General features: G+C 43.3%; 2 protein-coding genes and 1 long non-coding RNA gene across 8 annotated transcripts in view; 2 read left to right on the top strand and 1 right to left on the bottom strand.

Moving 5' to 3' along the window:
- Positions 1 to 633: 633 nt before the first annotated feature.
- myog (myogenin) lies at positions 634 to 3,043 on the top strand. Its single transcript, XM_042496220.2, has 3 exons — positions 634 to 1,351; positions 1,988 to 2,087; positions 2,184 to 3,043. Exons 1-3 carry the CDS (start codon positions 818 to 820, stop codon positions 2,300 to 2,302), a joined length of 753 nt encoding a protein of 250 aa, XP_042352154.1. The 5' UTR covers positions 634 to 817; the 3' UTR covers positions 2,303 to 3,043.
- Positions 3,044 to 4,257: 1,214 nt separating this feature from the next.
- The window catches only part of ppfia4 (PTPRF interacting protein alpha 4), a 76,852-nt gene continuing 65,546 nt past the window's right edge, over positions 4,258 to 15,563 (bottom strand). For 4 of the 6 annotated variants that reach the window (XM_088085202.1, XM_088085208.1, XM_088085211.1 and 1 more), the window contains 17 exons: positions 15,431 to 15,563; positions 14,415 to 14,643; positions 14,280 to 14,315; positions 14,068 to 14,189; positions 13,654 to 13,766; positions 13,468 to 13,549; positions 13,267 to 13,348; positions 12,841 to 13,041; positions 11,436 to 11,498; positions 11,022 to 11,048; positions 9,665 to 9,840; positions 9,356 to 9,453; positions 8,550 to 8,725; positions 6,934 to 7,002; positions 6,669 to 6,855; positions 6,416 to 6,513; positions 4,258 to 5,830 (listed from right to left, as the gene is read on the bottom strand). The exon at positions 15,431 to 15,563 is cut by the window's right edge. In XM_088085202.1, the coding sequence (XP_087941328.1) occupies positions 6,455 to 6,513; positions 6,669 to 6,855; positions 6,934 to 7,002; positions 8,550 to 8,725; positions 9,356 to 9,453; positions 9,665 to 9,840; positions 11,022 to 11,048; positions 11,436 to 11,498; positions 12,841 to 13,041; positions 13,267 to 13,348; positions 13,468 to 13,549; positions 13,654 to 13,766; positions 14,068 to 14,189; positions 14,280 to 14,315; positions 14,415 to 14,643; positions 15,431 to 15,563 (1,853 nt within the window). In that variant the 3' untranslated portion in view covers positions 4,258 to 5,830; positions 6,416 to 6,454. The remainder of the gene's footprint in view (positions 5,831 to 6,415; positions 6,514 to 6,668; positions 6,856 to 6,933; positions 7,003 to 8,549; positions 8,726 to 9,355; positions 9,454 to 9,664; positions 9,841 to 11,021; positions 11,049 to 11,435; positions 11,499 to 12,840; positions 13,042 to 13,266; positions 13,349 to 13,467; positions 13,550 to 13,653; positions 13,767 to 14,067; positions 14,190 to 14,279; positions 14,316 to 14,414; positions 14,644 to 15,430) is intronic. The other 2 variants (XM_042494959.2, XM_088085209.1) reach the window with 2 other exon arrangements.
- The window catches only part of LOC148190155 (uncharacterized), an 18,085-nt gene continuing 9,283 nt past the window's right edge, over positions 6,762 to 15,563 (top strand). Inside the window, exons 1-3 of the long non-coding RNA XR_015778122.1 lie at positions 6,762 to 6,875; positions 7,730 to 7,874; positions 8,567 to 8,758. This is a non-coding gene — a long non-coding RNA (uncharacterized LOC148190155). The remainder of the gene's footprint in view (positions 6,876 to 7,729; positions 7,875 to 8,566; positions 8,759 to 15,563) is intronic.

Here is a 15,563-nt window from a genome sequence, read left to right as displayed (position 1 = left end):
AGCTTTTATGTCACCGGAGCTTTTACATATTTAGTATCGACTGAGTCGATGATTTCGGACCTTAGGTCACAACAAGGTTCAAGTGTTTATCGGTGACCTAGTTTTAAGTAAACAACAGTCTCTGGCCTCATTTCCTGTCCCATCTAGAACTAGGAGGCAAAAAACTTCTTGTCATTGCTTATCATTGGCTCATAGTAGAAGTGACAGCTGTCTCCAGACTGTCCCTTCTGTCCCCTCCTCCACCCTCATGGCAGGGGACTTTATGTATGGTGTCACGGAGGGAGACGCAAGTCTGGGATTAGCTCATTAAGACGGACATCTTTGATCCCAGGTTATCTCTCCCATTTCCACGGCAACTTGATCATATCCTGGACTCTTAACCACACACACAAGTGCACACACACACAGAGACACACAGAGACACACACACACACACACACACACACACACACACACACACACACACACACACACACAAACAGGCCTTAAAGCCCTAGAGAACAGGGCCCAACAAAGATGTGATGTGTAGATGTGCAGCAACAGCTAAACGTCGTGTCAGGTTTCTGGGGGCTCGTGCTAAATTTAACCCTGTGATCCTGCAGCAGGCAGAGGGGTTTAAATGCCAGCCTACAGTTGCTCCACACCAGTTGTTCTCCACACGTCTTCCACTCATCACAGGCCGGGGACGAAGACAGCCGCACACACGTACACTCCAACACACACGCTCCGGGCACAGGACCGAACACCACATACAGCAGAGCAGTTCCAGGGGAGGCAGGAATCTTAGTCCCCCTTTCAGACCACGGCGTCATCCAGCATGGAGCTTTTCGAGACCAACCCTTACTTCTTCCCTGACCAGCGCTTCTACGAGGGAGGGGACAGCTATTTCCCCTCTCGCCTGCCTGGGGGGTACGACCAATCCACCTACCAGGATAGGAACTCCATGATGGGCTTGTGTGGGAGTCTGTCCGGAGGTGTTGGAGTTGGGGTAACAGGAACAGAGGACAAAGCCTCTCCGTCCAGCCTGTCGCCTCACTCCGAGCCCCACTGCCCGGGTCAGTGTCTGCCCTGGGCCTGTAAGCTGTGCAAAAGGAAGACCGTTACCATGGACCGTCGGAGAGCGGCCACGATGAGGGAGAAGAGGCGTCTGAAGAAGGTGAACGAGGCCTTCGATGCTCTGAAGAGGAGCACCCTGATGAACCCGAACCAGAGGCTGCCTAAGGTGGAGATCTTGCGGAGTGCCATCCAATATATCGAAAGGCTGCAGGCCCTGGTGTCTTCCCTCAACCAGCAAGACACTGAGACAGGACAGCAGGGACTGCACTACCGACCCAGCCCGGCCCAGCCCAGAGTGAGTAGGACAAAGGAGGGATGATTAGAAGCAGAAGGTCAGAAAGGTAGAAGTAGAGAAAGAGATACACTTTGGCAAAATTGGGAAAAATGTCAAAGTAGTAGTGTTCTTGGTAGTGTGACTTTGAAGAATAGATACGCTTTAAAGTCTGCTTCAGAATTGATCACTTTGGCTAAGCCTGGAGGATTCAGTTTGGGGGATAGGCCAGGGTTCCCGTCAATGTAATTAGGCATAGAACAAACACACTTCATGTTAATGTCTTGCAGTTATTTAAATTTTTTACTCGAAGGTTCAAAGAGACAGTTATAACCAACTGATCAGACAGGTGCCAAAATATATCAATATGACTAACCCTGACCCTTACAAACCCTACCCATCAACCACTATCTCTGTCAAGTAGTTGGATAATCTCATATATTTAACTGCATTTTCTGATGGATAAGTCCTGCTTCTCTTCTTGAGATACTGTTCATCATGTACATTTGCCTCTGATGCGTAACACAATGCACTGGTGTGTTTTTGCGATATTGAACTGCACTGTAGTGTGTGCTGTGTCTCTGTGAGGGACGGGGTGTGCCATGTCATAACACAGTGTGACTGACAGCAACTTCTGCTTGTGCATCTCCATGGTAACAGGTGTCGTCGTCAAGCGAGCCCAGTTCAGGCAGCACCTGCTGCAGTAGCCCAGAGTGGAGCAGCACTCCCGAGCAGTGCACACAGAGCTACAGCAGCGAGGGTGAGTACAGTTCACATAGAAGTGCCATTAGATGGAGCGAATACATCCGTGCACCCTGCGCTCAGAAGCTCAATGTGTGACTGGGTCTCTTTGCAGATCTCCTGAGTGCTGCAGACTCTCCGGAGCAAGGGAACATGCGTGCCCTGACCTCCATTGTGGAGGGGATCTCTGGGGCAGGCAGTGCCGTGGCCTTTCCTGTGGACATTCCCAAATAGACCCTCCACACAGCGGACCCATAGGTGCACAGAGAGCCAAAGACAAAAAGGAAAGTGACACTTGGTAGTCTGATAATCGGTCCAATTTAATTTATTTTTCAGCTCTACTGATCTGAGTTTCTGGTGTTAAAACATAAAAATACAGATTTATTTGAATTGTAAATCTGCTCATTGATGGGTCTGCTAGCCAAACTGTTCCAATTCCTCCTGTTCACAATGAGGCCTTATTCCCTTTATTCCCTGCCTTATCCTGCGGTCCAGAGCTGTCTGTCAGAGCCACAGGAGCTTAGTCTAACTAGAGATTCAAGGACTTTACTGCATGAACCCAACACCTAGTTACTAGAGTGAACCTCAGTTAGGCTTCCCGTCAGTCTGACAGAGCCACAGAGGAATGATAAAGCCTGGTTTTGCCTTACTTAATTTAAGTTTTTCCTCTTTTCGAAACCTTTCCCTGATCTTTCATTCTTTTTGTGTGTGTTTTTATGCTTAAAAAATGAGTTTATTTGTGGGGCCAATATGTACCATGGCAGTTTTGACCAAGATCTGCTTAATTTAAACTGGTTATGAATGCTAGTGATGTAAATACGTTCCCTTTTTCTACAGAGTGGTTTTGCCATTTTATTTTTTAATTTTTTTGCTAACTTATTTTTGACTTTTATAACTAAGATTGTTGTGTATTTGTAGATGTTCTGAAAAGTGATATTTTCTGTCCAATTCTTGCAATAAAGACCATTTTCAATACATTGTCTGTCATTGTTCTTAAGCTACAGCAGGTCACTTTTTTTTAGCAAATGTGACAAAAGTTTTTTTTATTTAGAACTGTTACTATATCTTACAAAGGTGTGGACTTAATTCACATGACTTGGACTCAAGTCACTTATTTGTGAATTAAGACTTAACAAAATCAAAAAAGACCTGTAACTCAACTTCAGTGACTCATGACTTTACCTGGAGTGGAGCCTTTTTACTTGAAAACACTTGATACCTCCCTCCAAAGGTTAAAAAGTATGTTATTGAAAAAGTGTGCCACCAATCAAATTATTTCCCAATTCAAGTACTGTTAATGCTGTTCATTCCCAGCAAGTCGACTCTTAATTTCTCAGACCCACTTTGTTTGAACCAATCCGACAGCATTCAATCAAGTTGCGGGAGAGTACCTTGAGAAACTAAAGTTGCATCACTGAGCACCATTAGGAAAGAATTGTACTAAATATAATTTAATTTGCAGCATACTAAATGGGTTGGTTGAAAATCACAGATGAGGATGCAACAACATGTTGTATTTAGATTCATGCTTGATTCATTTTTTTGACCTCATCTTTTGTCTAGCCATTTTTGGTTTGTTTGCCTCTCTGACTGCTGGCTTGTGTACCAAAGATTTTTTATTTTTTCACTGAACCTGTCTACCAAGTTGTCCTCTTGAGTGCTTCTATCAGTCAAAATGTGGTTACTACATTGCATATTTCTTACCTAAAATGTTTTCAATTTTTTTAATGTCATATTTAGCTCTAAAATAAGAGAGTTAGTCTGGCAGGTAGGCTGTACTTCATTTTGGCACTACTGTATCCAACATGGCAGCCGTGTCATAAATGTTCTCATTTTACGCTAAACAGTACAAAATATGTTTCTGAAAACATTTGAGGCAAGGACAAGGCAATGCTGCTTCCTATGACAGTTCGATTGCATATCATGAGCAGTACCTGACATGTTTGACAGCTGCTTTCTGTGAAAGTGGCCTGTGATCCTGTCACGTTAGATTTTCTAAAGCCTGAAAGCAGGGCCAAGCCAAGATGTAGAATTCTAGTATTCTCTCTCACCACTTAAATTACTACATGGTCAAAGTTTGTTATGGGATTTTTGCCCAGTGACACCAAATTAAACTGCCTATCCCGGCTTTAACTACCAATGAGAAACTTTGATGCGATAACCTCAAAAGGAACACAACACCCCAAATCTTTAAAAAACAGCTTTACTCATGTCTATATAGTGTCATAATTACAGTTCACTTTTTTAAATAGCCAAATAATAAAATCTTGATTTGTCAGCATTGTTTCACACCTGGAATAAAGACACAGTACTCATAGCTGCCACATAGCACATTACACCTTTTAGACACCTTGGAAAAACTCTAAAATAAAAAAAATAAAAGATTGTACACCCATCCAGCACTTCACTGGTTCATATGCTGTGTTCTCATTGGATGAGGAGTTGGTCAGCCAAGAGTACTGACTGCTCACTGGCACGTCTCCATGGCAACTAAATGGGAAGCGACGGGACAGGAGTAGACGAGTCCGTCACTTTGAGCAGTTTTGCGTGTAGCCTATATCATTGGCTGATGTTGAGCAGCAGTTTACAGTTTGATTTGAGAGAAAGTAAGGAATCAACAGAGAGGAGGAGCTACAGTGTTCACACTACCCATCCACAGAGAAAAGTCATGGTCACACGGCTGGGGTCGGCCTTTCACGCACAATTTCTCCACAAGTCTCGAGCAGACAGACTCGTTCACAAACACACACACGCACACACACTCTTCATATTAAAGGATTCTCTCTAGTCTAGGCTACATAGTGTCATACTGAAGGCGAGAGAGGCGAAAAGAGGAGAGGTAACAGCTACATAGTGTCAAAAGAGGAGGGAAAAGGAAAGAACAGGAGAAGAGGCAAAGAGAAAAGTCTGAAATTGGACCCATGAACCTGTGAAGAGTCCTTGTAGAAACACACCCCTCCTTAGTGAGACCCTCCCACTAACAATTCACACACTTACAGCATACAGCAAAAGACACACAAAGGTCCGACACGGAGAGAAAGAGAAAGAAAGAAAGAGAGAGAGAACAGTCACTATCGAATACAGGGCATTGGGTTTCATACAGCAATGATATTATATTATTTTCCATATATATTTCCAATATATATATATATTTATATATAATATTTCTATAAAAAACATAAGTCATCCATTTTATGTACAGAGACGATAAATGAGTAATACCTTGCATAACCGGTAGAGGGGCAATGTGCAGTGGGATCTGCCATTTATACAAGTATTCATCATTCCCAAGTCCAAATCAACGACTGGTCATCACCCATTTTAAATCTTTTTTTACACTAACCAACTTTGTTTGTTGCCTTGGATGTGATGACACAGGAAGATTGGTTTGGACTTGGCCATGTTGAGAGATTAGAACCAGGACAAGAACCCACAGCTGAGACCAGGGGAGCAGGAGCACGACACCACAACAACAAGGCTACTGGGAGCACTGGGGTAAACTGGGAGAGACAGGGATGAGTCTCCTTTACAGCAGCGAGCGCAGCCAATGAGCACTCTCAAGATCAAGAGTTCAAAGGTCAGAGTTGGCCTCTGTATTGCACGTGTCCGAAGGAGAGGTGAGAGGTGAAAGGTGGGAGGCGAGGCCAGGCAACAAAGGGGTGAAGACCCCCTCCCCAGTGGCACCCGGGCCTCCCTCTCCAGATTTGGCATATCACTCTCAAAAGGCCGCAAGCATGTGTCCGTATAGGTAATGAGAATGCACTGGAAGGGAGAAAAGAGAGGACATAAGAGAAAGACTGTCATGTACAATACAAGCAGATATTTAAATGACATGACATGAAACTGGTGGAAGCCCATTGATGCCAAAAATCAATAACTTATAATAAATCCCCAACCAAGGCAAAAATCAATATAACTTTTTTTGCAGGGTGGAAGACACTCTGACAACACAAAATACATTATAAACCATTTAAAGGGGACCATATATGCTTTTTCTGTCATATACAGTGTATATATATATATATATATATATATATATATATATATATATATATATATATATATATATATATATATATTTTGCCCCATTTATTGATTTATGGATTTATTTAATAGTCATATTTATTTACTTCCTGCTATTTTTTTTTTATTGATGTATTTATTTATTTATTTAATATTGGTTCAAATGGCATTCCATACAAATCAGCCAGATACACATATCAGCACATCAGTACTGTCAAGTTAGTGCCACATTCCTGCCTCATGCCACGCAGCAGGGCAATGCTGGTTAAAAGCGCACTGACCTGCACCTGATCAGCAGTTTCAGGTAGTGTTTAGTTAGCTTACCTGTTAGCATTAGCGCTCCTGTTAGTAAGCAGAGAGAAGTTAGCATGAATAGGTCCGCACGGCCGAGGGGTCGAGTCTCGGGGGCGCCGGGGGAGGAGCTTGAGAGGACGGTGGCACAGAGGGATGGACGCAGCAGGACAGAGAGGACACAGCGTGCAGTTAGTCAGTCAGGACAAGCAGAAAGAAGCACATAGATACACACAGAAAAATACAAAGGCTGAGGTAGAGGAGTTTGGTTAGTACTGTAACACACCTTCGGGCTGCAGCTGTTTCTTGGGCAGCAGATTCACAGACGGCGGCATGGACATGGAGGGCATGCGGAAGCCAGCAGGCAGCGTTTCCATGGAGCCCGCCATCATGCCCAGGCCCGCCCCTCCCTCACGCGCCCGAAATCTCTTGCGCCACGATGGAGAGCGTCGAAAAGACTTGTCATCCCCGCTCTGCAGGGACAGGGACAAAGGTCAGACAATTGGTGCTTTTTCGACAGTGTTGTACTTTATCAAAGCTTGAGGTGTCACCTCCTCTAGTCGACGGTCGGTCCCCAGGGCTAACAGGTTGTTGAACTCCCTCTCCAGGACCTGCCGTGCCTGAAAAACAACAAGAGACACAGTAAAGCTGTGTTAACCAACCAGGCTCTCTAATGAACTGATGGCAAAATGTCAGTGAAAACTCTTGAAATATCTCTAATAAACAGGAGTAACCTTATTGTTAATCTGTGAATAATAATTGTGGGCAAGTAATCTGTACTGACTGGGATATTCTTTTAAGTCAGTTCTGAGTGAAAAACAACAGAGGCCTTCAGATCCAAAAACAACTGATACAGAATCTGAGGCAGGAGGAAATGTTGGCAGTGTGCAGCCAGCAGTACAGGCAAGTGCTGACTGCACACAAACTGCAGTGTCACCAAAAAGTAAATCAACCAATCTCATAAAAAACTGTGACTGTTGGAAGATGGACTGGTTGCGGGGAAGTTAAAAGGCCTGTCATGACCTGGCACTACTGGGGACCGAAGTGTTGATTGTGATATCAGGATGAGTGGTGGACAAAGTACACAACCCTGTTGCTTGAGACAAAGTATGGATACTCCTGGTCAACTTTTACTCCAATACAAGTGAAAGTTGCTGAGTCAAATTATTACTTGAGTTATACTTGTTTTAAAAAATACTAAAGTATTCAAAGTACTTTTTTTCTTTGTAATCTAAACACGTTGTATATTGTCACAATACATTTACAGAACAGAGCAAAACATTTTAAACAGTACGAATCATTCTTTATTTCAAAAACATCAAACATGGACTTGTGATATGGCCGTAGGTGATCTGGTGGGGAGTCTTTTTCTTCACCTGTTTCTGAAGCTGCTACTGACACCACATAACCAAATACAGCCGCCTGCTGATGACCTCTGCTTTCTACCTGTCTCTACCGATGAACTGCCCAATCTGAGCTGTGCATGAGCGAGGTACAGGAACACCACTTCAACAAACAAACCACACACAGAACTGTATGATCAAAGTTTATGGACTCTTGCATTTGAGAAAATGAAAAGTATCCACAGACGTCAGAGCAACAACAGCCTTTGTGTTATAATTGCAATTATTCTTGATCCATGTCTCACATTTTGTTGTGCCTGTGCCTTGAATTTGAGAGTACTGGGCTTAAAAAGTCCTTGAATTCGATCTTGAAGAAGATGTGGGAAAGTCCAAAGTCTAAGATTTAGGGGGATTTACTGGCATCGAGTGATGATTGTAGATTGCAACCAGCTGAAACTTCTTTAGTGTTTTTTGTTCAGGAGATTTTTACCGGGTGCAGAATTGTCTGCAGAGGTCTCTTCCTCTCCAAAACAAACCAACCAGGTGATCAAAGCTGGTAAAAACACTAAATAATGCACTTAACATAAAACATCAGTGTTTTTCCTATGCTATTTGGCTAGTGGTGAAGGGCCGATAACACGGTGGCTGACGTGAAAACCTGAATGGCCCTTTTTTAGAGTGAGTGTTTGGATTATCCGCTCTGGGCTCCCATAGAAGCATGGTGGTGCATGGTGGTCCTTATGTAGATACAAACATATGATAAGAAATGAATTGGTAGCAATCAATCATTGCATGCTGAATGTTGTGCTTTTCTTAATAACCACCTGTGTGTTCTGCATAGGGATCTGCAAGATGAGCGCGAGGCTGCTGTAGTCGAAGGTCTCGTCCAGAGAGATGAGCGCACCGTGGACGCCACTTTCCAACAGGTTGCCGCTATACTCCCTCAAACCAATGGACAGGACCCAGTGGATCACCTGCTCATTGGTCCACACCAACACATCTAAAGGAAAATGAGAGCGGCTTCAGACTCACGGTACTGCAGCATCACGCTATCATTACCAGAACATAAGAGCAGCTTAAGTCAGAGTGAGAGAGAGAGAGAGAGAGATAAAGAGATAATGTGCATGTCCACATAGTGTCAACTCACTGGCACACTCCCTTTGTTCATTTAAAGCACAGCTGTCAGCCAGCTTTCCAAGTTGGAACAGGCGGTGTGTGTGCGCATGTGTGTGTGCGTGTAAACAGGGCAGGACTCTGATTTGACGTGACAGCTGAGTCAAGTTCATGTGCAGAACTCAAGGTCAAAAGGGCGAGAGGGCTGGCTAGATCTAAGTGAGTGTGTTTGTGTATGTGTGTGTGTGTGTGTGTGTGTGCTACTCTTGGTATGCAGAGCTTTGGATCACAAGATTGTAGGTCTGCTTCAGCTGGCTTTTTGACAGTCTGAGGTGCAGCTGTTTCATTGCTCAGGCCAAATTGACAATATCAAGCAAAACCACTAGGTGGTACTCTGGCCCGATGAGACTGTGGACGTGTGCATTCTTGTGCCCTAGTGTTTGTGCGTGCCTATCTGTGTGTGTGTGTTTGCTTTTTTTGTCACTGCGTGTGTATCGGGGGTGTGTGTATAGGGTACCTTTCATGTCGTGTTGGCTGTCCTCTCTCCGGCGCTCCAGGTCTTTCCTGTCATAATTGAGTCTCTTCAAGCACATAATCCCATACTGCAGACTAGCCCTGGTACACACACACACACACACACACACACACACACGCAGAATTCCACACACACACACAAACATGATGGAACAAACAAGCTCACACACAAACAAAGAAAAGCACATATGCATCATTAGCCTTCTCATCTCCATTGCTAATGTGTCCAGTTAGCAGATGAAAGGGGGATGCTGATCAAACAGCAGCTAAGACGACTGCCACAACGACAGACCTATGGAAGCTGTCCACCATCTTGAGGTGGCTTCTCAGGTCCTTCTTGGTCAGGTGGTCCAGCATGCGTGCGTCCACCAGACACTCCATGAAGTAGGAGCGGTACTGAGGCAGACCGAGGCTTGGCAGCCACTCATTCCCTATCCACTCATGATTCATGTCGCCATACGCCAGAGTCTACAGGGAGAGGAGCGCAGAATGTTACAAAATCGTGCAGCAGAAAAAGAGAGAGACTTCTCTCTGTTTCAGGATTATATACTGTCCACGCGTACATGACTGTGGGACTGTTGTATGTGGAAAAAATATATGCTCTGGTTCAAAAAGCTACTTTAGTAATACATCTAATAATATTCTGCTATTTTGAATAACCAAAATGAATACATTTTCCCCAAATGTCTTGCACATACAAATGCACTCTAAGTCCAAATGATGAGGGGTAGGCAATATGGCCCTAAAATAATATTGCTATAATTCATGGTATTTTTTCCCAATAAGGATGTTCTGATATGAAAAAAATATTTTGAAACATAAGACATATTTTATTATTCATTTCAAGAACATACAATTGCAACAAAAGTGTTATAATTTTACATGATAGCATAAATTTAAGAATTTGCCTTCAAATATTCAGGAAAAAAAACAACAACATTTTTTTCATTTTTTGGGCCATCATTAATGTTATTAGATACACCTGTGCTCTCAATGATGTCTCTGATCAAAAAATCAGCACTGCTTTACATGATGGTAAAATTCGAGCCTTGCACAGCCACTGAGGTGTTTTCAGTCATTCTCTTTAATTTGTCCTCTTCTTAGGTTGGTATTGGGCAGAAAAGGGAGGATTATTAAAAAAAAATCCCAAATTAGGGAAAAATCTTCATTTATAATTATAAGAATAATATATATCATTTATATATTATATGTAGAATTAAGATTTGAAATTGTGCTACAGAATAAAATAACAAAATATTTAAAATAAATACTATTGTATAAATACAATTTTCTTGTAGCCTTTTTTTTTCTTTTTTAAATTTTTGGGCCATGTTTTTGAAAGAAATCAAACCAATTTGCTCAGGTTTTAAAGGGTTAGAGGGGGAGTTCACCCAAATAACAAACATTTCTCAACTGAGGTAAGCAGGGTGTATTTAGTGGTGCCCAAATCATTAAAAAAACGATTGATGAACATTTTTGGATTCCTGCCATATATTCTGCCTCTGTGTCCACTTTCCCAGTGACTGTGTACAGAGTATAATATTGACAGTGAAATGGCTGCCCGATCTTAGTCAAATATGAGTGTATGTGTTAGTGAGACGCGTGGGCTGAGTGTGTGCAGAGAGATGTTAGCAGATCAGTAACCTCACCTGGGCCCAGCTGCCCTCCTCATTCTCCTGAGTGGCAGCATGGTAGAGACAATACAAGGTCAGAGAGACTCACATAGTGCACATCCAGAAATACACACACACACACACAAAGCTCTTCTAAGGCTTTACTCTGCAGTTAACCTTTACAAGCTTTAAACACCCATACACTCGTATCATTAATTCAACTTTTCAGAGACACAGATGACATGACGACAGGTTCTAACAGTTACATCCAACACCCACGTAGAAATATCGGCACAAGCACAAAAAATGCGTCAGTGTGTGATGTAGTTTGTGTGTATTAAAGGGGTCTTCCGGGAGATGACATATGTGTGTCACGGTGGGGACAGTGTGAGTGTGAGAGAGTGTTGGGTGGGGAGGGGAAGGGGAGGAGAGCACCCAGATGGTACTGACCGCTTTAGTGGAGGAAGCCAGGTTCTCCATCTCTTCATGAGTCACCCACACATTTCCGGAGGACTGCTCAGAGGACGAAAACACACCCGTACACACACATGCATGCAAAAACACACACAAAAGAATGGACCGCCCAAGAATGCACTCGTGTATATTTTCACACATAATAATCATCATGCGCACACACAGACCCAGACACACGCACGCACGCAGACACACACACTCACACACACACACACACACACACACACACACACACACACACACACAAACACACAAACACACACACACACACAAAGACAAACATTGTGTTGAGTGATGCCAAGGGAAGGAGTGTATTTCAGGCAGGTAGCTTGTAGCTATATGTGGCACTATTTGTTTTCCCACAGAACCTCATGCAGTTTATGTCAGCAGAAAAGGACATGTCAACCCAAATACTGTAGTCTGAACAGGAACAAAAGAAGCCAGAGTGAGGAGTCATCACCCCAGGGTGCAGAGTGAAGGTTAAAAGGAATACTACCCCCCCCGCCCCCTCATGTTCTTTTGTATATAGATTACATTGAATTTGTGAAGAAAAGCTTTTTCTTGCATGACTTCTGTGAAAGAAGAATAAAAAAAAACGGAGACATTTCTTGATGAATTGAAGTCATAGGGGTCCGAGATTAACAACAGCAAAACTATATAAACTATACAACTCGTGCAGCATAAGTTCAAGTCTAGTTTATTGAGTCGTATGCACAGTGCTTCCCAAACAGACAGCCCTTTCCGACATGGAGAAAAGCCAAACTCCCCTGACAAAAAATTTACCTTGCTGAACATAGAAGCAAAGTCCAAAAATAACACAAACACAGTAACTGATGTAGGCAGTGGTAGAGCAGCAACTTCGGTGCTCAGCAACGTAAAATGACTGTTTTTATCAGTGGAGTCTGGCTTTGAAGAGAGCATGGGTAAGTTCGACTTATCGGCTGTCTGTTTGAAGCACTGAGCATACAACTGGATAAATGAGACTTGGATTGCACTGTGCGAGTTGTTTGAGCCTGTAAATTGATGTTTTGATATAGTTCTGCCATTTAAAACTTGGTTCCCTATTTCTTCTCTTAATCAAGAATTTTTTTCAATTTTTGATTCTTTGTTCACCTTGGAGGCATGTGAGAAAAAACAAATTTCTTTCACAAATTCAACATAACACAGAGAGTAACTGACATTCAAATGATCATTTGAGGGGCAAAGTATTCCTTTAAGTCTAACAGTGGAGGAGGGTCTCGAGTGTTTTGTGTTGGGTTATGTGTTCATATTCATGATCCTACTGCACTTTTGTGTATGTTCTTGTGCTCTTTTATTCATTTGCTGTGTGTGTATTATGCACATGTGCGATCATTGAGGGATATTTGTTGGATTATTTTACCGTTCTGGAAGTAAGCGGTGCCGACGGGCTGGTGAGGGACACCATCTCCTGGATGGCCAGGCGTAGTTTGAGTCGATGCAGAGGGTTGCTGATGCCAATCTCCCTCTGAATCTCTGTGTCGGACAGAGCTGACATGATGGCTCCACTCTTGACGTTGGCGCGACAGGCTGCCACATACCATGCCGGCATACCCACCCACAGCTGGTGAGAGTCATCAAGATACTCAACGTCACCACTAGTGTCACCATACAAGGACAGATTAGAAGGGGGAGTGACTGCAGATCAGGCTGAAATGGTCCGTGTGGTATTTGATATTGCACTGTATATTGTATTAGATAAAGTAGTAGCCTGACATACAGACAGAAAGACAGAGAGGTTTGGGGAAAATTTATGGTTGGTAGACATAAAAGTAGATTAGGGGAGCACCTCTAGCCAGGAGACGACAGTAGGGCCATCCCAATGGGCAAATGGCAGTCCTCTTTTCCTGGCGTCTTCCAAAAGCTCGTGTCTATCAAGGGAATTAAAATTGACAAAAAAAAAACAGAAGAAGGTGAGAATTACCAGATAAAAGGCTTCAACTAAAAAGAACAACACACAAATTCAGAGAAAAAGAAAGGATGCTTTTACTTTTTCTTCATCCTGCGGTCCCTCTCAGCCTGTGTGCCCAGTTTTCCCAGAGTCATTGTGTCACCAATACCCATCTCAAAGTCTGTAATACAGCAAAGCTGCGTTAATTTTTTTATCTCTGTGAATCAAACATAGTCTCACACTGTCTGCATCAGTGTGGGATATGGTATGTTGTTTGCAGTGTACCTGTTAAGGCCTGTAGAGGCTGTCCATCCCTGCCTACAGTCTGCTCCATTCGACCCTTCTCCTTCTTCCCAAACAACCGGCCGATAGATGACTTGATTCCTTTCTTCTGCTTGCTGCAAACAGTTGAAACAGAGAAAATTATGCGACTAAAAAATCTTAGTCTATAGTGTTGTCAGCTACGACTAAGAAAGGTAAACAGCTGTTTTTGTCGGTGTGACGCAAAGAGATTCAGATCCAATTCCAGTGACTACAATCTTTTAAACTTGTTGGTGGAAAGCTGACATGGACCCATAAAACACCTCGACAGCAGCAAGTCTGTACAGATGTTGATTTATCATAGTGTGCTACCTGTGTGTGTGTGTGTGTGTGTGTGTGTGTGTGTGTGTGTGTGTGTGTGTGTGTGTGTGTGTTTACCCTCGGCCGTCCTCTAGACTGCCTGTGAACTGGGCGAAATTGGTTTCTAGCCGTAAACTACGAGGGGACGAGGGAGGCGATGTCTCACACTTGATAGTAGCTTTATCCACTTCCACCGGAGACTAGAAGAGTCACAAGAGCAACTCAGATCAGTCAGGAAAGCCACAGCCGCACATATAAAGGTACAATTTTAGTTGTTTTTGCAAACTTACTGCTACTTTCCTGCGGTGTTTCCTCAAGTCGCTTGGCTGTCAAAAAAAACAACAAAAAAATAGTTACAGATGCAGCTTTTTGCACTAAACAAACTGGTGTATGACGTACAGGCTAAAATGTGTGTGCTTTCTGACCAGAGTCATGATGCCTAGATGGTGGCTGGTGTTGCGTGAGTGGTGTTTAGGTGTGGAGTGGCCACTGGTGGGCGGGGAGGAGGATGATGCCAGGGACTGGGCGGTGGCGGAAGTGGGCAGCGCTCGGGGTCGAAGCGTCACGTTGAGTCCGTCCATGCTGCCGCTGTTCACCCGAGACTCGATCTCGTCTGAGCGAAGGTCTGCTGACTCTCTCTCCACCTGGATCATCCTGCACACACACACACACACACACACACACACACACACACACGTGCACACATACATAATTCATTTTTTTAACACACAACAACACACACCTTGCATTTCTGTAATCATGAATGAAACTTATTAAGTTCTTATTAGACTTTAAAAAGCGCAGATTAAAATCACTTAGTTTGGATTTCTCATTTGTTCTACAAGTTTTACTTTTAATATCCTATTTATTCACTGAATCTCGGAAATGAAAATTATTTATTTATTTACTGTTTACAATTGTATAAACATTTAAAAATGCAAAGATCCTGGCGATAATGCATTATAAATATACCATGTGTGGGCCTTTTTTTTTATTCCTTCGAGGGAATCTGGCTCTTCTGCAGCATATTCAGCATCTATTTTGCATCTCCTCCCCAGAAGCATATTCTGACGTGTCAGGAGAGGACATGTTTACTGTAAAGTGCAATAAACAGCGTCCTCTTCCAGCAGGAAGCAGAATTGAATAGTGAATAGTCTTATCTACATGTTATCATCTATCTAATGCTACTGTTGGTTGCAGTGTATCGTGTCTGGCCACAGGCCTTGATGCAAAACATTAACAAGACTGAGCAGCAGCACCTTTATTTTGCTGCAGTATCTTCAAAACGTCCCCTTTCTTGTAATTATTGGTCGCATTATCGTGAATACTTTGTTCCCCTTTTTATCTGCGTCCCGTTTCCCGCTGCTGCGCTGACCCAGTTTCCCCAAGGGGATCATGAAACTGTCATGTGCTGAAATCTAATGTGCCTGCGCTTTGTCACCTTATCTCTTCATTGATAGCGTCGAGCTGCTCCTGCAGCATGAGAGCGAGAGTCTGAGCGTCTGATTGGCCGCTGGGGGAAAGCAGGGTTGAGCTAACGTCATCATCCAGGTCTGACTCTGCCTCGATGTCAC

Source organism: Plectropomus leopardus, chromosome 2, assembly GCF_026936395.1.
Source record: "Plectropomus leopardus strain MGB_pleo_1.0 chromosome 2, ASM2693639v1, whole genome shotgun sequence".
Classification (NCBI taxonomy): Eukaryota; Metazoa; Chordata; class Actinopteri; order Perciformes; family Serranidae; genus Plectropomus; species Plectropomus leopardus.
Note: the sequence above shows the minus strand (reverse complement) of the source record. Positions and strands in the feature narration are given on the sequence as shown.